At 38.5% G+C, this 23,323-nt stretch overlaps 1 protein-coding gene across 1 annotated transcript; it reads right to left on the bottom strand.

The window, feature by feature from the left end:
• Positions 1-481: 481 nt before the first annotated feature.
• Positions 482-23,323, bottom strand: LOC133510830 (phosphatidylinositol 4,5-bisphosphate 3-kinase catalytic subunit alpha isoform). The gene is made up of 21 exons (XM_061839216.1): positions 22,979-23,323; positions 20,886-21,286; positions 19,506-19,715; positions 19,150-19,400; positions 18,728-18,973; positions 18,487-18,572; positions 18,305-18,410; positions 16,805-16,957; positions 16,507-16,641; positions 15,870-15,994; positions 15,632-15,713; positions 15,262-15,426; positions 14,802-14,905; positions 10,582-10,753; positions 9,058-9,164; positions 7,018-7,139; positions 6,700-6,778; positions 4,892-5,062; positions 4,660-4,777; positions 4,430-4,581; positions 482-3,494 (listed from the first exon to the last, which is right to left on the bottom strand). The coding sequence occupies exons 2-21, from the start codon at positions 21,235-21,237 to the stop codon at positions 3,224-3,226; spliced, it is 3,207 nt and encodes a 1,068-aa protein (XP_061695200.1). The 5' UTR covers positions 21,238-21,286; positions 22,979-23,323; the 3' UTR covers positions 482-3,223.

Genomic DNA, 23,323 nt, shown 5'->3' with positions numbered 1-23,323 from the left:
TTTTTTTTGCTCTTGTTGTTGCTGCTGGAAATGAGTTTTATTTCTTTCATCCAAATAGTCACAATGGAGAAGCGCCATGACACAACATTTCATGTTTGTTCACAGTAAAATAATGATTTTTTTTTTTAATGGGAGAAATGCTTTATTTAACAATGGATACATACAGTTTATCAGATGTCATATGAGGATGACTAAAAAGTATTTGAGGAGACTTTATATTTATAATATATATGTCAATATGTACACAGATGGACAGATAACATGGACCTTTGTTTTTCTAAAAACATGCAGGATATCTTTTTTTCCCCCTCATTGTGCTTTTTGTGAAAGCCATCAACCCATGTCCTTCATTCATCCACTCAAACTTTTGGCTCCCATTTGTTTTCCAACAACTACAAGCTGTCTACTGGGTTAGGATGAGGATCATACACAATACTTTTTGTGTGTTTTTGGTTAGCAATTCCATATGAGTTTGATTATATTTAAAAAAAAAATACAAAAATATATTACCTCTGTCGTTATTCAAGGGGAGGGGGGGCATTTGCACATATAGCAGTAGCAGTTTTGTTACCTTCATTGTGACTTTGTTGTACCTCACAAGTAACAAGGTCATTTTATACATGAAATTCAAGTAAACAGCATCAGGTCAAAAAAAAAAAAAGTTATTTGCAGACTTCGTACGTAATTCAGTTTGACAAGTACAAAGCATAAGAGAATCAGTATCGTTTCTCTATAAATTACATATAAATGGGGTCTCAGTTTGAATGGGTCCGGCCCAAGCAATTAATCAGGACTGGTTTTCTTTTATCTAAAAGGGGGGAAAAATACAGGAAACCACTATGCATGTGTACATGTGTGTGTGAATGCATCATTTGGTAAAGCTAGATACCTCACGTCTGAGTCCGTGCAGAGCTGCATAGTTCCACACACAGGGGTGACAATCATCGGAAGGAGGACACTTGGACAGTTGAAAAGAGGAAAAAAGTCAAAGTGTAATAAGCGTCAACAAGCAGACGAGCATAACTGACTGATTTCAAGTAAGGTTAAAAAGGCAGGGAAAAAAGTTCTGATCCTTATTAGGCTTTTGGAAACATAGTCGATGATCTGGTTACAGTGCAGCATTGTGCATTATTTTCTTCCATGTGTATAATGTGTTTAAAATTTCCAACACTTCTCCGTTTGGGCCACAGCTTTCCTTTTTCTTGACATAACTCTTCTTTTGTGTTATTTTCTCAGAATACAGTACTTATGATCACAATTTGCATAGTGTAACAGCATAAAACAGAAGAAAATAACTTTGTTTTACCTCCCCTTGCATATTCCAAGTGAGACCAATGACACAACGTGGCTAGAGGTTAGTTCGAATCTGCCCAATTTGACTGCAACCCAATAATACTGATAAGACAACACGACACACACCCAAAAAAAAAAAAAAAAAACATACTGCAGAAATCAGTGCGACGAGAACCAGTATAGATGAGGGGACCTTTTTTTTTTGTTTTGTTTTTTTACAATAAGACTGCTGAGTAGAGGGGTTTAAACATCTACTACTTTGGCTCAGTAGAAATGGACTCAAAAAAAGAAATCTGTTCACTGTACATATACACGGCAATGGATATACTGCTGTACAAAAAGAAAAAAAACTCAACTAGTGTGCGAGGACTTCTACACTGCAGGCATATTTGAATGCTAATTCAGCAAAACAAGAGATGTCCCGGTAATAAATGCTATTATTTGAGTGTCTGCCACAACAATACCTCTGTCAGTCTTGTACTTATGGAAAGAGAATTTATCCAATATCCTTGACATCCAGCTTGAGGTCCGTGGACTAGTACACTACTTGGCCTGACTAGTCAGACAATTGAATGCAAGTAGCAGAATGATATTCATCCCGGTCACTGGCAGGGCATCTCATTGATATCGCTACTCAACTGTTGTGATTCTAGTCGGATAGTAACTACATATTTTAGATTTTTTTTTTTTTTTTTTTTTTACACAAGAAAAACAATTACATGTTACTAGAAAGACTAAAGTACAGTGGACATTTTGGTACAACTAGTAGGGTCCAGAAGGCTAGTAATGTACATTTGGCTCACCAGTATGACACTTTGTCATACAAGAACATTATGTTGCTATTGAGGCAAAACTGTACACCAGTTGGCAACAACACAGTGCTAGTATTATTAGTGACATTATTAGTAAGATGCAGTCTTTCTAATAGGGCACGAACTGTCTCACTAGTGATGACAAATAGTGCACTACTACATGGACCCTAAAAAGGATAAAGGATATCAAATTTTATATTCCTTGATATCCATCTTGATATGGTCGCAAACAGTTTTGCCTGTGTAGTTATCCTACTAGTGAACACAAGTGTGGAAGGAAGCATGGAGCAAAAAATGATATTTCTACGGGAACAGTTGCTCTCTTAGTGTTCTGATTCATTTGACTGCTGAGGACAAACTGTATACTAGTGCATGCAGCTGGATATCAAGGCTTTGAAATAAAACACTCAAACAGGTTTCCATATGTACTTGAGTATTGCTAGTTTCTTTCTCAGGATTGCCATGAGTAATCTGGATCGGCTTCTTTGTGTCCTTTACTTTCTTCCACATCCACCAATATTGTAGTGAATTTATCTAGCGTTCATAGTTTTCAATAAGGTAGTGGGAAAAAATGACATGAGTGTTCGTCAGTTGACTGACAAAAAAAAAAATATATATATATATATATATATATATATATATATATATATATATCTCGTTCCCTGTGCTGACGATGTACACCTTCATAGTGACGTTCCTTGTAATGGTGATGACTGTCGATGGGAATTAAAAAATAAAAAATAAAAAAAAATAACGTGGGGTTGAATAAAGTGTCTTTAGTTAGTTCTTATGAAGATGGCCGAATGTGCCCAAGGTCCATTCAACTGTTTTAGTTCCTGTGGAGGGAACTGATGGAATACAACTCCACCGTGCCTTCAAGTTCATATAGTGCAGCCACAAAAGAAATTCACACGGGAGTGAAAACATTTAGTGTCCCTGATACAGGCTCTTTTTATCAGCCCTGTGTTCATACTGCGCTGGCAGGTCATGGTTCAGAGTCACATGCTGGCGAAAAATCGGACCAAGTCTTAGTGTGGTAATTCTTTGCCGCTACCGTGTTTTTGGTTCTCGGCGCCCATCTCTATGTTTCTGTTAAATTCACTATTTTGGATGCAGTTTCAGTTCATGGCATGCTGGCGGATGGTGTGGAAGATCCAGTCCATTTTAGTAGTCCAGCCGCCGTGGTGAGCATCGTTCATCTGCTTCATGAAATAGTCGAGAGCCTCCTGCTCGGTCTTGTCCAGGGCCAAGGTCTTTCGGATGTAAGCGATGTCGTCGAATGACTGCAACTCCGGCATCCCCGAGCCCAGCATCATGGAAAAGAGGTTGATAAAGAGGTTGGCGTGCTGCCGAATGGCCAAGTATGCCTTGTAGCACATCTCCTGGAACCTGGTGGGCAGGATGCAAAGCCAAAACCGTTTATTTAGCCAAACATTTATTACAAAAGTGAATGTACAGTGTTCCCTAAAACAGTGGTGTCTTGAGATAGAAATATAATCCAAACAACAATTTTTTTCTATTAATCGATGGAATTGTATTTTTTTTTTTAAAAAAAGTTATTTCCATGGCTTCATTCAAAAATGGGAGAGTATTTTGAATTAAGAGCAAATAAAATGCACAAACAAATTGATTAAGATTCAGACCCTCGTTTAGTCTGCTACGTAAAAAAAATGGGCAAAAGTTATTTGTTTTCCAAGGTAATGTCTTATTTTGATTCCACACAAAGAGAATCAGTCTATTTTCATGGAGGACTGAAGAAATCTATTTGTCGTTGAAACTCAGAATTTACACAGGGAATGATCCTAAACAATCTATTGTCAAGATAGTTGATTTGTGAGGTAATCGATTTATCAATTAATTGATTAATTGCTGATGCTCTAGTCTACAATATTGTGAGATTATTTGTCAGGGTGTTGCTGCAATGTGTTCAAATATCTGTTTAAAAAGTTATACCACTGCCGCATAGATGCTATTCATTAGCCCATCTATGGTTTTTCTTATTACGTGTTAGCATTAAGCTAGTGGAATGCAAAGTTGTGGTTTTAAACAATGTACTATAGTTCTTTGTTTTGTGTTTAGTTTAACAGTAAACATAAACTGGGTGTGGCAGTGTTCACTATCTGCCCGATTTCTGCTTGTTCTGAAGGTAGCAGATTGACTGCCTGCATACAGTGCTCAGATATAAATATTTTTGCTCGCAAGTCACAGCAGAACAATTGCCAGAATAGCCTGAAAAACTCCAGTCACGGTACAATTGTAAAGTGGTGCCTTGAGATATGACTGACACTGTGGTGACCACCGGTGATGTTGAACACTTACTGTACCTTTCAAATTCTCTTGTCTTGGTGCACTCTTGAGTTCCTTTGCTAATAACGATCAAGAAGTCTTGTGTCAGAACAAAGGGCACACGCTCTCGCTTGTATCCAAACTTCTTCTTTTTGTGGTCAAGGAAATGGCCAAAATCTATGTGGAACAGCTACAAAATAAAATAATAAAAAGATAATCAACATTAATATAATGGAACGTAAAATGTATGCCATATTGTGAAATTTACCTGTCCATCATCTTTAACCATGATGTTGCTATTGTGTCTATCTCCTATGCCCAGGATAAATGTGGCAACACAATAGCCTGCGCATGACCGCGTGAACAAATCTACAGCTTGGTCATACCTGAAATAATAAATGTCAATAAAGACAATGTGCATCAGAATAAGATGTCCTAATGTGCGTCTTCTCAATATTCTGACTAGATTACTAGCAATGTATAAGGTTGATGTCACTCACATCTCGCCCTTGTTCTTATCCTTGAGCCACTGGTGCAGCGTGTGGCTGTTGAACTGCAGCGCCCCCTTTAGGCCTCCTTTACACTGAATCTGCATGATGGTGTGAGAATTCCTCACCACCTCAATCAAACCAACACAGTCGCCGATGGACAGACAACCGTAGGGTAGCATCCTGGAAAAAAAAGGGGGGGGCGGGGAGTTCAGCACTTAGATCAAAGAGTCAAAGAACTTGGACACTAATTGAAAGGTTTTTTGGTGGCCCGCAAGATCATTTTAAGACCCTTGTGCACTAGCCATCTAAGCCAGTCTTTTTTCCACCTTGCTTCAGAGTCACATGCTGGTAAAAAAAAATGGACCAAGTGTTAATATGGTAATTCAATGCTGCTACTGTGTTTTTGGTTCTCGGGGGGCATCTCTTTGTGAGGCACAAAGGTACATATGTTTGCAGATTACTTTATGCCTATTAAACTGGTTAGTCAAGCTCAGGTTTATTTATCGTATCACTTTAACCTCTGAGAAAGAGTTTCGGGATGATGCAAGCAGTCATATTCTTTTGCAAAGGGCTAACGTCTTTTGTCTGGTCATGGGGTTCCCATCACCCCGGAATTCAATTCTGCTGTTTTTTAATTTCTTGAATACCGATTAGGGATCGCAAAAAAACGCTTACTTTCATAATCGGTTTTAACCGAACACTTGTAGCAAAAAAACGATTAACCGGTACCATTGTGGTGTTTACATAATTCACCCGCAGGACCTCGAGTTGGGGTGCAGGGTTCCACACGGACTGTTTTTGTTGTTGCTCTTCCGGAGTGACGAGTTCACAGAGTTCCCGCCGTTATGCGAGTAATGTTTTGATGTCTGCCAATAAAACAAGTTTTGTTCCTGTGTCCGACACTCTGCCTCCGACTCCTTTTCTCCGGCGCTACACCATCGATCGTTAATTTACTCCGCGGTAATGGGGTAGTTTGTATACAATATTGATAAACAATCTTGTTGAATGTGGCTTTCAACAACGCACTCGTATAAGTTAAATTTTTGTTCTTATTTTTGTAAAAATGTTTTAATGTTAACATTCTTGAAAAAAGTGGAAATGATATTGAAAAAATAGCGCAATGTGGAATACCGGAACCGGAAGAAATTATTGGAAATTTTAACCGATTTCGAAAGTCCGATTACGGTTTCGGTTTTAAACAATCGAAAACCGGTTATAACCGATTAATTGTAACCATTTGCGATCCCTAATACCGTTGTAGGAGAACGCAAGGATTCTGCCTGACAATATATGAATGTGAAATTGGGACTTTAACTATGAAAAGTCTCTTCTCCCCCCCGTAAAGGGTTCTAACTTTTTAGGGTTTAAGAAACCCTGGTTTAAGGTACTGACGCAAAGTGGGGGCAGTTGAATTCGACCTGGGAATGTGCTTTTTGTTGATATCTGAATCAACTTCAACACCATAGACATTCACAGTTCAAGCAATCCTGTTTCTTTTTGGAAAGCCAAAGCTGCCACAGTGACATATCCAAGCAACTAATTGGACCTTTGTGTCCAAGCGCATAGCCTGTCCCTCTCTAACAAGTACTGTCTGGAAGAGATGAGCAAATAACTACAGCCTTGACTGTTACACATCTGATAGGCCAATATACCAGGGAAGGCAATGTCTAAGCAGCTTTAGTTTCTGATGACCTTAGGTGGTTGGAAGGCTTTGCAAGTAATCTGCATTACGACATAGATCAGAGAACATAAAAGTTACTCAGTGCCTATTAATGAGTACCTGCATCTTTGCTGTCACCATCAACTGAGGCACCTACCTGAGATCAAGGCCTTGGTTCTGCCAGATGTTCTCCATTATTCTAATGATCTGCAGTGTCAGCATGTCTTGCCTCAGATCTGCAGTGGCATAGTAAAACAAGGAAGGAGACGACAATGAGATGAGCATCAATTTTGAGCTCCTGTAACATCAACTCCGTGATACGTTATGGCATTATAAGGAGGACCGTCAAAGATAATTTGGCCACAATGCACAGTGAAGTGTTTACCATGAATATAACTTTCTAAATAAAGAGAACAGATGAGGCCACAGAAATGGCTGGAGGCAAGAAAGAACAAATGTGGATTACAAAACACACCATCTCCGTTTTTGAAGATAATCTCGTTGTTCTGAAACAGGAGCTCTGACATCATATCTGGATTTTCCCAATTAAGCCACAGAGGTCGCTTGGCAGATGACATCATCCGGCATTCTTCCAGACTGGAACAGAAACCAGCAAGTAATCAGTGAGAAGCATAAAAAAAATGATGTGACTAGGGCAGACACAGTCATCTTAAAATATTTTTTCAAAGATAAATTAAAAAAAAAAAAAAAGTGACTGTTAGTCACAGGAGTACATTCCGGACTCAACTGCGATAGGGTGAAAAGCCATGCTAGAAACTTTTTTTTGTCCCACACACACAAACACACCATCCCAATATGCCTTAAACAAATTGTAAATGTATGCAAACACAAAAATTCACAAGCACAAAATGTATTTAAAAAAAAAAATACAATGCATTATTGATAAGTGTTGTGAAAACAAGGGAACCGGAAACAAAGTATTCTCAATACAACCACGGTGTAATTCCATCCTTCCTAAACAGGCGTTTCTTGACTCCCTTGGGCTCCCAGGAAAGAAAGACCATGGAGCCTCTCCCCAAACAAATAAAAAATGTGTCCTTGATATGGAGCAATATGAGCAGTCTTTCAAGCTCCCTCCTAGCCACGAGCCAACAATAACTTGTAAGGGTGGACTATGCAGGGGGATTTACAAGATGGTATAATCAAATTGGGTCCCAGGCAATTGCTGAGGCTTACTACCAGAAGCCTAAGAAGATTCAGGATGCTAGTGGGCCATTGTATGGCTTAAAACAAAAAGTTCCCACAATATTCATACAAAACACAAAAAGCTGATGCTGCCCACAGTTCTGTCCGAGTTTGTGCAATATTAATACCAATAACAATCACAGCACAAGAAATGAAAATCCTACGAGATTGATCAAAGTCCCCTTGTTTATCAGCTATAGTGTTACAAACCCAAATCCAATGAAGTTGCAAAACTGTAGATTAATAATGTGGAAATCATCTTCAATCTATAATTCATTGAATACACTACAAAAACGAGATATTTACTGTTCTACATTGACACTCCATAATATCATGAAAAGGTTCAGAGAATCTGGAGAAATCCGTGCATGTGAGCGGCAAGGACGAAAACGAACAATGAATGCCCGTGACCTTCGATCCCTCAGGTGGCACTCAAAAACTGACATCAATGTGTAAAGGGAACACCACATGGGTTCAGGAACACTTCAGAAAACCAATTTCGGTAGATACAGTTTAGCACAACATCCGTAAGTGCAACTTGAAACTCTACTATGCAAAGCAATTTTTAACAACACCCAGAAACGCTTCCGGCTTCTCTGGGTCCAAGCTCATTTAAGATGGACTGATGAAAAGTGGAAACATATTCTGAGTCCACATTTCAAATTGTTTTTGGAAATAGTGGACGTCGTTTTCTCCATGGCAAATAGGGAAAAAACCATCTGGATTGTTACAGACGCACAGTTCAAAAGCCAGAATCTGTGAAGGCAACATTAATGTTGAAATACAGGTCATGGAGAAATCTTTTTCCATGGATGCCACTGCTTATTTCAGCACGACAATGCCAAACCACATTCTGCACGTGTTGCAACAGCGTTGCTTCGCAGTAAAAGAGTGCAGGTACTAGCCAGGCCTCCCTGCAGTCCAGACCTGTCTCCCATTGGAAATGTATTGCACATTATGAAGAGTAAAATATAACAATGGAGACCCCAGTCTGTTGAACAGCTGAAGCTATACATCAAGCAAGAATGGGAAAGAATTCCACTTACAAAGTTTCAACAATTAGTGTCCTCAGTTCCCAAACTCTTATTTAATGTTATTAAAAGGTGATGTAATACAGTGTTAAACATGAACCTGCCCAAGGTTTTTTGAAATGTGTTGTAGTCTTTGTAGTGCATTGAATTAAATATAGGTTGAACATACATTTCGCAAAAAAAGAGGTCTGCGGTTGCTGAACAGAATTCAATTCTGAAATTAGTGGGACAGATTAGCTACCAGTGGTCAAATGTGTTACGTAAGGATTGTGAAGTACCGGAGGTTTCCCAGCTGATGTGCTGGATTCAGAGGGGAGGTGAAGCTCTGCAGTGCATCCATATAGTCGGGCCTTCTCATCTGCTCCACAAGAAACTTCATTTGAACCTGAGAGCAGAGAAGCAGGTAAATCAATAACACAGCAGATGTGAAAATCTGGAGGAGTCAAGTTGGAGCGGTAAATAAAAGTGTAGCCCATCTGCTGGTTTGCTTTGGAAAAATTACCAACCCTTCCAATGATGCAACTCTACTTTACTCAGGCCGTGCGGGTGAATGTAAACACCCACTGGCAATGCATGTTGTCCACAACTCTTGGCAATACTAAGCAAGAATGATGAAAAGATTTTGAAAACTACATCTGAACTTAAAAAAAAAAAAAACGATATGCACTTTATGTGCTCTGTGGAAGATCAGACTCCACACAGATATCACAGATGACTTGACAACAAGCATCTCTTTCATAACATTTATCAGTTATGTTTGGCTTTTACAAATACAAGAATGAAAAGAAAGTAAATGATTTCTTTTACATCTTTAGCATTATAGAGGCACTGATTCATAATAGGTGTCTAATATTCTGACTAGCTCTTAAACTAGCAATTTTTTTAAGAATAATTTTTTGCAGAAATTAATTTCTTAAATTGATGTGATTATTGCATATTTGTTTTGTTACTATTCCATACAATAAAACTTAGAGGATTCTGTCTTTTACACACTCTTCCCACCTCGCTCAGTACCAACGCGCACTTATTTCTACATGGAACGGTGTGCAAGATACAGTAACATGAGTTTGTGTGTAAAAAAATTATTGAAAAGCTTTGAGGCAGAGATTTTGCTTCAACTTTTTTTGTAATCAAATTATTCAAGTTACCCTAACCCATCTATTAATTGTTTCAGCACTAATTTGTCACCTCTCATATAATTAAATAAGGTGAGGAAATTAATATAGCATAGAGTGTAATTTAGTGCCTTATTGTAAAACTGACAAAATCCAGGTTAAAATGTATGACTAAAGTTGACATGGGCTTGGCATCTTATGTAAATAACATTGTGAATTACTACGACTACTACTATGGTTGATTGTTGATGAATACTGAGCATTATTAGCTATGATACACCTTCATATTGAATCACATATTGCAGTGGTGGATATGCCCAGGGCGTCTCAAGAAGTCAGTAAAACATATATGACCTAGGTATTCATGATTAGGTCGGATGGTACCTTAATACTAAATAATTAAAATAATAGTGCAACCGGTCTTTCTCATTTCAAGGAAATAGAAAGATTTGTGTTTGTCATTCACTTGCATACAAAGCAAATTTTTACCGCTGCCTTTGTTAAAATTGCTGCAATTTTTTTCCCCCCTATTAGAATCAATCAAGCTTGAAACTCTACATAAACACAGCCACCATCACAAAAGCATCCTGCCATGAAATATTATAATGACCTCCATGGCTCAAAGGCCAGATGTCGACATGATTAAACTCAATGATTTCGCCAAGCAGCTGTCAGCAGTCCGATTACCTTCTGTGCCTCATCCTTTTTCTCCTGTTTGAGGAGGTCAGTGAGATTGATGAGTTTCTCCATGGCCTCCACCTGCCGGCTCAGGTGTTTCAGGTACATGCCGCAGGCCCGGCAATACGACTCCAGCAGGAGTCCAAATCTCTGGCTAACCGTCTTGTTGTGCATTTCCGATCTGAAGACATGTTGGTGAAGATACATGGTTACTTCTGTATAAGGCTTTTTTTCAGAAATGATTTGGCCCACTAATTAGCTCCATTAAAAATACATTTTTGGATCATTTGAAAATACCGTGGCTATGAAAGGTAAACACACCTGTGTTTATGCTCATAAGTTTACATACCCTTGCAGAATTTGTGAACTATATTTGTAAATAAAACTGATGACTGAACAACCACATTCAATCCTTTATGGCTACGCTTAGTTTTATGATTATGCTTTCTGACAATTTAATTTGAATCCCAGTAAAATAAATTGTATGCGTTTTACCAGATCTTTCATGATTTCTTTAAAGAATTGCACCCACCTTACAAATTCTGCCCCAGTGATCAAACATATGAGTACGACTGTGCGTTTTCTCATTTAGAATACCAACGTAGATTGTGAATTTGAAAACAAGAGCAAATTGAAAACTGAAAAAAAAAATTACAACTTTAATGTACCAAATTTTATCTACTTTAAGGTGCCTTAAATAGCAGTTAATTTTCTCAGAAATCATACACAAGGAATCTCAACTCGCTTTACATGATTAAAAGCATTCAAATACATAATGTTTGAAAAAGTACAACTAAAACAGCTTTTAGGACAAGAAATATCACTGAAAAGTGGAAGTTCTCTAAAACGCATGAGGAAAAAAAGAGGAGAACTGAAACTGAAAAAAAAACAAAATTGTGATTATACTTCATGATTTGATCATATGGGTAGAAGCAAAATCTCGCATTGTAAGAATGCATTATATATAGGTAAAATGGTTTTACAGCATTTTGAGGTCAACTCTATTATAGATGACTGCCCATTAGACACGGGATATTCCGGTAACTAGGGTGTGGCTGTGCTCAGAATTAACCAATTACGTTCAAATTCAGAAGCACACTATTCAAAGTGCCTCTGAGTCTTCATATTAATTCTTAATACCAACAACATTAATACAAAACATTTGTAATAATAACAAGTTCAGTTATTCTAGTAGGCTTTTCCTAACATCTTTTTTTCCCTAGCAGAGCCTGAAGGTTTTGTGCTGACAATGACTATTATTTTGAACTGTTTATAATTCTTTCTACATTGATAAAGACCCCAATTCCAGTTGAAGAGAAAGTGCCCCAGAGCATGACGCCAGATAGGGACAATGCACTGCCATGAATAGCAAAAAAAAAAAATCCATGAGTAATTGATGCCTTCCTAAAATGTTTCATATATTTGTCTAAACAAAAAAAAAAAAAAAATTCAATTCAATGGGGGTATGCCCACCATAAACGAAGACCCCTGCCTCATAGCCACATACTGTAGCTCCTTGCCACCAAGATGCGACAAGATTGCACCAAAGCAAAATTTGTTTTATAAGCAAGGTTTTGGCCAAAGCATCCATCCATCCATTTTCAAAGACCCTTATCCTCAAAAGGGTTGCAGGAGTGCTGAAGCCAATCCCAGCTGTGATCGGTCAGATGGCAGGGTACACCCAGAACTGGTTGTCAGCCAATCGCAGGGCACATGGAGATGGACAATAGTCACACTGACAATAACACCTCGGGGTAGCTTAGAGTCTCCAGTTAATGCATTATTTTGGGATGTGGGAGGAAACCCGAGTGCCCGGAGAAAATCCAAACAGGCACGGGGAGATCATGCAAACCCCACACGTGCGGGGCCAGGATTTGAACCCAGCCCCTCAGAACTGTGACCCCAATGCTCTATACAACTGCTCCACTGTGCAGCTCCAGGCCAAAGCAAAAAAACAAAAAAAAAAAAAAGAAAAGTTTAAAAATGAGAATGTTTACTCAAAATATTGAATAAGTGAATTTGTGAGTAGCAAATATCCCGAGAACAGAGTATGTATATCAGCATCTAAATTTGTATTAATCCTTGCACATAACATTTTTTTAAATTGCATTAAGTAGCATCAAGATTTAATGACATATCAAAATGAAATCTCAAGCTGAACTGGACCATTTGAAATGGACATTTCCACCTGACATATTTAGATGTCGCTTTCGATGTTGATATTGCTGTCAAACCATGTTTATCTAAACTGTTTCTATTTTGTTTGCTCAGATCCAGAGGAATCTCCTGATAATTTGTATGGAAGTTGTCTACATTAGAAATATCAAAATTGTAGATTGTAGCTGTTAACTCACTAATATGCTCTGCTTTTTTAATTCAATTAAACAACCTTCCAGTTGGTGTTCCTGCGGCACACGCCCTACACAGCAGCTGTGCAGCAATGCACAGCTAACTTATGCTCACTGCTAAGATCATCCCCTGAGCTCAGTTCGACAGTTCGGGCACTGACAGCTGCACTCTCCACCCCCCTCCATGTTCTCGAGTCACACACTGCAGTCTTCTTGGCACCCCACTGTGCTAGTGATATTCTATCCCCCAAAAAAATCTTGCACTTTGATGGAGTTGGTATACAGCAGGGATAGGAGAAATGAATGAGTCTTAGATGCATCGAGATGCAGATGTAAATTCTTTTTCTTAATGAATGAATAGATGAAGTCATTACAGAGTGTATAACGCAGGAAGAACAAAAAAGTGAGTGATGAGACATACGTCTAAAATATTACGGTATTATTTATGCAATGTTGTGCTATTAACAGTACAGTAACCCCCATTGTTCATAGAGGAGGGACCAAGCAAGTAAATGCTTATATCAACATTCGAAAACATGCACTACAACTGCATTGGTTCTTGTCCATCCACAACAAAGTCAAACCAAAACAGAGCAGTGCAGCAACATGTTTGTATGTGAAGCACTGCACCAACATATGCCATTTGCCTGAACACACACTTATAATAATTTTGGGGCAAATAAAAATTGATTGACATTTAAATAACCCGCTTGGTGCTTGCGTCTTCCCCTGCGAGCTTCTGTCACTAGCCCATTGAATACAGGTTCAGCTCACCAAACTGGAATAAGCAAATGTTGTGGATTTGGGTTTTTCATTTTAAAAAGAAATCTTTGACCTTGCAAAGTTAAATATTTTTTTTACATTTATTTTAGATTACTTTATCTTACAGCTGACAAAAAAAAAAAAAAAGACATCTGATGATCTCCAAGAAATTAAGAGTTAGTGATGTACCGAAATGAAAATTCTTGGCCGAAACCGAAAACCTAAAACTGTCGAACCCATGGCCAGAAGTCCAAAGACAACGAAAATACTATGAGAGCTGCCAACTGCCATAAATTCACTTCCAAAACAATTTGTATGCATTTCAGTATTTAAAAAAAAATGTTGGGAACATTACACCAAGACAATTATTGTAGTATATTATGTAATAGGATCAAAATAATTCTCTATCCTGTTCAATTTCTCAATAATCATTCTATCATCTTTAATAAATTATGGCTTCAATATGTATTAATGTATTTATTGCATCAACCTTGGAATGGCAGACGCTTTTGTAGCCAAATTCCTTCTCCGTGCTCTTTGCATTTCCTGTATCTACAGTGGCTGCAAAAATTATGTAAATTCATGCAGTTACACTCATAATTGACAGATTGTACTATAAATATTTATTAAGGCCAACTGCATAATGTGTGGCAAAATCAAAACAAGTTGACGGGAAAGAATACGTGCCTCAGGTTTGGTCAGATCGCTTTGCTAATAATTTGAGTAATGTTTGAACAGACTGTGACATAAATATATATTCTTTAAAAATTATTTACTGCTATGATGCTTTGGACAATAATTTTAATGTACAAATTTAAACACCACTGTGGGCTTTTTGGAATGATAAAATACATTTGTTGGCAAATTACTATGTTTGCATTACGTTTTAATAAAGTATAATAGAAGAAAATGTAGCTTTAATATATTGTCGGCAGGAACTCCAGAGACACATATATGTATCAAAGCAGTTAGTCCATTTTGCACAAGCCACAGTTGAATCAATATTGATTTTATCTTATCACGTAAAAAAACGTTTCTCCATGAATTTCTAATAAAAAATAATGGAAAAAAAATGATGACAGATGTCCTTGGTTTTTGTAGATGTGAAAATTCACTCACTTTAAATGCCAGAAGAAGAAATGTCCTATCCTCTGATTGGTTAATGCCTTTTTCAGCAGGAAACGGCCAAGTGGATTATCAAGGTACTGCTCATACTTTAGAACCTATTATCCCAGTCAAAGAAAATGAAAATAAGTATATCAAGAAAGCATTAATAATACCGGAGTGATTCACAAGAATGTCAGATCATTGATTGGCCACACCACAATCTACAACTGAATTATCTCAAACATCTAACACAAGAGTTCTATTAAAAATTAGGACCGATATTACAAAAGGTTGATTGGCTGTCTTACGATATGAGAAAAATATTAGAAACCTTAGTATGGTGACAGCGTAGTTACAACTTTGTGAACCACAGTACTAAAATGTTAAATTCTATGAGAAAGTACAATTTTATACACCTCCAGTGAAGTGTACAGTGCCGAAAGAATGTAGAATACAACAAAATGTAACTCACCTGAACCAGCTGAATGAGGTACTGTGACAGTTTGTCATCAGTTAAATATTTCTCAAGGCACTTTACAGCAAAATCTCTAATCATGGGATCAGGAAAGTTGCAATCGAGCAACTCCATGGCTTGTTCTGGCTTGATAGCGGGCCAATCCTTCAGAAGGCAATACATCTTGTGGGGGAAAAAAAAGGTACAATTACCCAAATAAATAATCGTATTTGGAAAGAACTCAACAAAAGATGAATGTGTCCTTTATCAATGGAAAAATCTGCTGAGGTACTGTATATGCTAACAAGTAAGCCTGGTCGGCATCTGTTTTCCCCAAACAATGTCCTGAAATTAATACATGTCAGCAAAGGGGGGAGACAATGCTTACCTGTGCAACTTCATCTCTGGAGTTCCATTTCACAGCAAGCAGGATCTTGGGAAGGATGTCGGGTATATTGACACAATAATGTCTGCGAGAGTTTCATAAAAGAGCATAAGCAATTTTGGAATACCGTACTAAGAAACTCAAGGCAACTATTTGCCATCTACAATTGATTTGTGACTAGTAGGTGGCATCAAACAAGGCCTTAACAATTCAACATAATGGACATGTATGTACAGCTTACCTGTGCCTCCATAGAAAGTCTTTCTCCTGCTCAGTGATCTCAGACAATGGGTCCCGGTTACATACTTGGCGAAGCTGCTCATTGTCGCCATCTGTGAAAGGATTGTCTCGGGCCACTCTGTTACTCTAATGCCCACCATGACACATTGAAAATCAACTTAACCACCATTTCAATAGCAGATGACATCATTAAAAACCACAGTGGAATCTCAGTTTTCACATTCCTTAGTTTTCGTATACCTCTGATGACAAAAATTAAACGTGATGACGCCTTCTCCTACCTCTCTTCTCCTCAGTCTTTCATAATCCATTAGGAGTATTCAGTAAATATTAAATGTCCATTTATCCATTTCATTGAATTATATTTACTTCACATTATTTTCTGTATGTTAAACTATAGTTATCCTCGAGAATATATATTTTTCAGTTAATATTATTAGAGCCTCTGAAACAATGGGATTCATATTATTTCCTATTAGAAATTCTGCTTCAGTTTTTGATTCAGTTTTCATCAGACTTTCTTAGGATTGGATAAATCAAGATAACTGAGTTTCAACTGTTTTTCTTTTCAGCACAGATTAAAAAATATCCAGTTTCATGCTCAATATGGTGAAACCTTAACACATTTGCTCTCTTACCAAACCAGTAGGGCAGTAATTAAAGCCAAGCTCTCTGGAAATATTCCAGTTTGCATGATCCTCAATAATGGTCATATCGGGAAACTTGACAGGAGAGCTGAAATGGTCAAACTCCAATTCCAGACAAGGGGTTTCCTACAAAATTAGAGACAAATTTATGGTAATGAAAGAAAGATTCCCTTACAGCAGGCTGATAGAAAGCTTGGTGATTAAAGAGGGTGGTTTAATTTTTTCTTTAAAGGTCTATTAAAAGTGAGTAAACAACACAAAACTAGAGTCATAAGACAACGTGTCTGACCTTGTTGGGGTTTGAGCCCGAGACACCAATGGGGTTGAGCAGATCTTCCAGGCCGTGTGGGACGGGCCAGAGGTTGAGCGCCATCTTCCCTGCTACAAGTGTATGAGTGTAGTCAAACAGGTTGATGTTGCCCCAGGCCAGGGGACAGTGCTCCTACAAGAATAGAAGTAAACAATTACAACAATAGCAACAACTCCTCAGCTAAGTTGTTTGGATTCCATGATGCTGTTATCCAACACCAGTCGAGAATATAAAATTAGACTTCATTTATTACAAATGCATACATACAATGTGTGTACCGCAGAGATATACAGAAATGAAAATTATTGACCAAAACACTAAATGAGGAAACCAAAGTTGAAATACATTTTTATGCCAATTATTTGTAAAATTTATTTACGTCTATGCGTACAATTCAGCCAACCTATAGAAAATCACTCCAAGGAAAAATGTGTCCGAATTTCTATTACTTTTAAAATTATGCCAAGAACATTACCACAGGACAATGATTACATTAGGTATTGGATAAAAAGAATTCTGCATACTGTTCAACTGCAGAACATAATGATTACTTCATAATCATAAAATAAACTATGGCTTCAATATCTGTTATTTTAATGTATTTATTGTATCAAGATAGCTAGCCAGCCGTCGTTAGTATAGTACCTGGTTCAGATTAAAAATCGGACCCATAAAGGATTCCACGGTAGTACCCAAAAAGCGGTAAGCAAGAAGGATGGGCGATAGCAGCGTCTGTTTTTTTTTCTCTTTTCTTTGCAGTAGGTTTTTTATCAAATTCATTTATGAAATTTGTACTGGACAGCATCTGAAGCATATTTGGTCGCGGGCCACCATGTCGGACACTTCCATCCGCCTTTGGCCACCGTCCAGCTCATATCGCACCCGACCCCAATGGCCCCTCTTACAGGTGGTGAGCCAATGGGAAGGGGGACCCATGTTCTCCTTTTGGGCTGTGCCCGGCCGAGGCCCATGGGTGGCGGCCCGGCCACCAGGCGCTCGCGTTCGAGGCCCACCTCCGGGCCTGGCTCCAGAGGGGGGCCCCAGTGACAAGGGAAACCGAGATCCAATTTTTTCCCACTCGTCATGGGGGTTTTGGAGTCGTACTTTGTCTGGTGCCTCACGTAGGACCTTTTTGCCATGGGTGACCCTACCAGGGGCATGAGGCCCCAGACAACTTAGCTCCTAGGATCATTGGGACACACAAACCTCTCCACCACGATAAGGTGACGGCTCAAGGAGAGGAAGTCGGACATTTATTTATTTTATTTTTTTTTGCAAAATATCCAGAACAATCAGTGTTACTAGTTTGAAAAGTTAGCATTGAGTGATTTCCATCACAAAATATTGAGGATCCGTAACATTTGATAACTGTGCAACTATCACAAAGTTTTTATTTTCAGGCAACGACATTATCCAGCTGCCCAACGGTAACATCAATAACCAGATCAAATGGACATTTTAAATGTAACTACAGCTAACCTCTTTTGCTCCCTTCCTCCCTTTAACCGAACAGATGGACAGGCAAAGGCGGGCAGCACGTGGGATGTCTGGAATGTACATGTCATAGTTGAGCCACTCATTCCACCTGAAATAAACAAGTTTGAGATTTACAAATAATTACGCACAGCTTGGGTGCATTCTAGTATTCTTTTGTGAATTACCTGGGATTTGAACAAGGCACTCGCTGGGTGTTGACATTGTCACACAACTGCTCTCCACCGTGGTAGATCCCGGTCCTGACGTAAATCTAAATTAGGGGAAAACAAACACCACATATAAGTTATTCAGCTCCGTCTCTGACTACATTAAAATGCAAAAGAATAGTGTGTCATTATCCAAAGCAGTAGTTTTAAACTACAACCCCAAAATAATGATGATGACACACATTTGCCGCATTTATACCTTGTCTATGTCTCTGATATTGACATTGACGTAAGTGGCACAGAGCACCCTGATCCTTAGTGCTCCGTTGATAGTCCATAGCGACTTTGTGGATGCTTCCCCATTCATGTAAGGTGTTGCCGTGGATATTCGTCTCGCGTATGACGGCATGGTGAAATTGTCCATTGGCAGTTGAGAATATAGACTGTCTTTTGCCATCAGCATCAAGTTAGGCATTCGTCCCAACATGATACAGCTCCGGACATACTGGGTACAGAGAAAGAAAAAAAAAAAAACTATAAATTACTGAAATTTGCACATTACATCTACACAGCATCTATTCAACTTTTTTCAAATTTGACTTAATGTTAATTTGATATGATGCAATTTACGTTAAATGTATAAGCATCAGATGTTGTTAGCATCATATGAAATTAAATTACCTTGTACTGACTCAGAGGGTATTTCTCCAATAAGTATTCATCGCAACCACAGACTTTGAGGATGTACTTCCCTTGGTACTCCTGCACACACATCTTTAACTGCTCCTGGGAGAGCAGCATGCTGCGCGTCTTCTTGCGGATGGCCTCGGCGATAACCTGCTCTGGCACGCAGTCGTGATTGATCTTCAAAGTGTACTTCTGCTTGTCGTTGCTGGGTGACACAATAACCCATATTACCACAATTATTTGACCTAAGGAAAAGGAAATACAAAGCACACAGAAAATGTTTGTTAAAGAAAATGGGTAAAAGGGGTTTGGGAGGACATTTTTCAGGACAAGATTAGCTTTTGTCTAACCTTTATCTAGTTTGTTATAGATGTGCCTGGGCAATTCAGCTGAGGATTCCACATTGGGGGGATAGACGTACAGGGCTCTACTGTGGGAGCCGTTACAGTCTCTGAGGTCCACTGCCTCCTTGCAAACATTCAAAATGTTCCTTCTGAAGTCCTGGACTTCTGGATCCTTAACCAAATCAAACTCGCATATGGGCATCCCAATAGCGAAACCTAAAAGGGAAGACAGTTAAAGCCAATAGTATAACTAATAGAATAAAGCAAGTATTTTCTGCTTTCTTTGCGCTGCAAAATGTGTTGATGCTGCAACTTTACATTGTTTCCAAAGTGCTGTAAAGACCAGTTCGATTTATTTTTATTTTCAAGCACATTTGGTTCTCAAGAAAGGTCAATGCTGTTAATGTACTTTTGTACAATAAATGATCTTTAAAATGAGAAAATGCTGGAAATGTCCCAATCGAATTTTTTGCACTAGATTCCCTTGAGTAACAGCAAATAGGGAGTCCCATCCAATACCCTGGCAATGCATTAAGAATATATATATACACACAGGGTGATTCAAAGTAACTTTCTTAGTATGGAACTGAAGTCCAGTAAACATGAAAATTAATGTAGAAATGTTTTAATCGGCAATGAAAATGTGTGATTATTTCAGATTATGTAATCATTTCAGATTCAGTCAGACAGATTCAATGTCATGTTAGCTGGGACAGAGATCTGGGGACTGCAAGGATTAGTAATCGATTGGCGAGTCACAGATCTCTTCGGTTAATCAGTGCCGTTATTTTTAATTTTTTTTAATCACATGACATGGGTATTTTCAATAACTTGGAAATTACGCAGTGATTTTTTTTTAACCGTAACGTTCAAAACTATGGCCAAATTTTAGCCCTGCATCCTTTTACTTGAAAAAAAAAAGCATTTATTGGCTGAATAGGACGTCTGTGTATCGCTGATTGGTTGCTATTCCTAGAGTCCCCTGACATCTGTCACAGCTAATTTGGATTTGAATTTGTCAAACTCAATGTGACAATAAATTATGCATATTTTTGTTGAGGATTGAAAAAAAAATCTTTTTCACTTCCAAGTTTATTGGACTTCAAACAAACAAATTCAATTTCAAACTATACTATTAAGATTTTGTTTTAAAAAGCAATGTTTCAAATTAAATAATACAAATTCAAATTATGTTTTTGGATAAAAATATTCAAGTGTAGAAATTCAAATTCAACTATATAGATTAAAATTCAATTCACCCAGAGTTCTACAATACAATCTTGTTAAATCAAAATTTCGCTTACAGTATGAAAGTGGATCTAATGTTTTGGTCAATAGTACTCTAGTTATTGTTGAGATAATTCTATGGTTATTCAAGGACAATACCTATTTCTCGATTGAGGATCTTCTCTTCTCTGTTTCCTACAGGCTCGATGACTTTGAGGAAGGCCTGGAAGAGTCTGAGGTCACATAATCGTCTGGTTTCATCATAAAACTCCTCTCGTTCTGCCTCTTGGGTAACACTGACAAAGATGTAGGAGCTCTCCTCTTGCAGCAGATGGTAAAGAGGGTATTTCCGGGCTTCTTTGAAAAGCTCGTGCTTCACTGTGATCAGCGTGGCCTCGCGAAGGCACTCCAACGTGAGGATCATGCCGTTCGGCAGGAGGCAGTCCACTTTGATGCTGGGTGGCATCAAGTGCATCCCCCATAGTTCTCCCGAGGATGGCCTGGGAGGCATGGTTGCTCTGATTAATCCACCTGCTTATTATGAGTTCGATATGAACCAGCTAAAAGGGTAGAAGGAAAACAAGAGTTACAGAAGAACAACTAACCCATGAACAATAATGCATGAGACTAAAAAAAAAAAAAAAAAGAAATAGTTGACATCTAAGCTGTTGGTTTTCCTTCCTCAGAGCACATAACCTAATGCTATCGTATATTGTCATTTGTTTGCCTTGCAGGGAAAGAACATTATGAACATTTTAAACAATACTATACAACCTTTAAAGACATAGCTTGTTGTATTCTGTGGTTAACTGCAGTCACGTTACTCACCTTAACATTACTGATAACATAGAACACACTTCCCAATTGTAATCATAACTTTGAAATTTCCCATTTGTCATCCAATTACATGAGCAAGAAATCTCTGACATATTCAAATGTATAGATGACAAACAGCCCTCAATAACATAAAAGATAAGAATTCTTCATTCTCCCAAATGTGATGGAAACTGATCAATTTGCAGAGCCCCCCGGCCAGGTCATTTGAGATGTCACTCAAGCTGGCCACGATGGCTCAGATTTTCCAATGCTAATTTCATGAATTTGAACAATGACAAATGCCTTTTAACAGTGCTATTGACCTTCTGGAAGTTTTTTTTTTTTCTCCAATGAGTGTTTTGAATGTGGTGGAACGGTGGACGATAAATTGGCACATTTGCCTCACAGTTCTGAGGACCTGGATTCAACTCCAGCTTGACTTTGTGAAGTTTGCATGTTCTCCCCATCGTGCCTGTGTATTTTTTTTTTTGGGGTACCTCCCACATTCTAAAAACATCCATGGTAGGTTAAGTGAAGACTCTAAACTGTCAATAAGTGGGAATGGGGAGTGCAAATGGTTGGTTGTTTCCATGTGACCTGCGATTGGCTGGCAAACAGTTCATGGTGTACCCTGCCTCTCGCTTTGAGCCGGTTGGGATGACCGCCAGGACACTAGCAACCCTAGTGAGGATAACAGATTCAGACCATGGGTGGACACTGCCATTTATTTAAACAACATAATTAATTAAACTCATTATTACATCTTACAAGTTTGTGTTTAGCAAGCTTTCCGATGATACCAACCTTCTGAAAATAGGATACAGAAATTCCTTAACGTTGTTCACTTCGATGAAACAAAAAGGCCACACCTAAAATCTTAAGCCCAATTCATTTAGGATTTTTAAAGATTCATAATTTTCTTAAAAGAAAACTGTAATTATCGAGAATTCTTTAAAGGTCCTCCTAATCACGCTGGTCTTATGTACATAAATTATTTAAAATTTTTACTCACATACATAATTTATATGATAACAAGGCAAGCACCCCATTAGTACAGGATTTGCATGGTAATATCTCAATGATGGTCACGAAAGCAGTACTACCGCGGGAAAGCAGTATGATCGTCTTCAACAAACATGTCAACAAAGTTCTAAGCCGACTAGCTTTGTCCCGGTATTTCCCAAAGAAAAAGAGATGGTGCTAGGATACTGTTATCCAAGCATAAACCAGTCAGTCATCTCCTCAAACTTTGTTATGCTACTCGCAGGGCTAACGTTAGCTGTTACTCGTTCGCTGCCTTTTCACAAGCAGATCGATGTCCAGAGCAATATTGAAATCCTGGATACGCGAGCCAGTATATATCTATAAGAAGGACATTTGTGATTAGGTGTTTGTTTATCAAACGAAGTAAATCAGGAAAAAATGTTCTTAAGTACCTGTGTCCACAGAGCTAGTATGAACCGGTTCCAGCGCAACCATTAGCAGCGGGGGCTAACTGGGTAAATCCCATTTGAGCCCGCTTCGAAAGTCCAAACATGAGTCCTTCCAAACGATGACCATGGGACTGAAAGACGCCTTTTATTGGGCAGTTATGGTGCGAGAAACAAGAAGTCTACTTCATGATATTATTGGTTGTGCTGCCTACAAAGTGAACCGCACAGGAGAGTGGCATGTTAGCTGGTCAGAGCTAACGCTAGCAGGCTCCTCGTAACGGACCGCCCTCTGGTCTCAGTGCTCTCAGATAAAGGTGGGGGAAGCGGCTTGTTTTTTTGAGATGGGGC

Source organism: Syngnathoides biaculeatus, chromosome 13 (assembly GCF_019802595.1).
Source record: "Syngnathoides biaculeatus isolate LvHL_M chromosome 13, ASM1980259v1, whole genome shotgun sequence".
In the NCBI taxonomy this organism is placed as follows: domain Eukaryota; kingdom Metazoa; phylum Chordata; class Actinopteri; order Syngnathiformes; family Syngnathidae; genus Syngnathoides; species Syngnathoides biaculeatus.
Note: the sequence above shows the minus strand (reverse complement) of the source record. Positions and strands in the feature narration are given on the sequence as shown.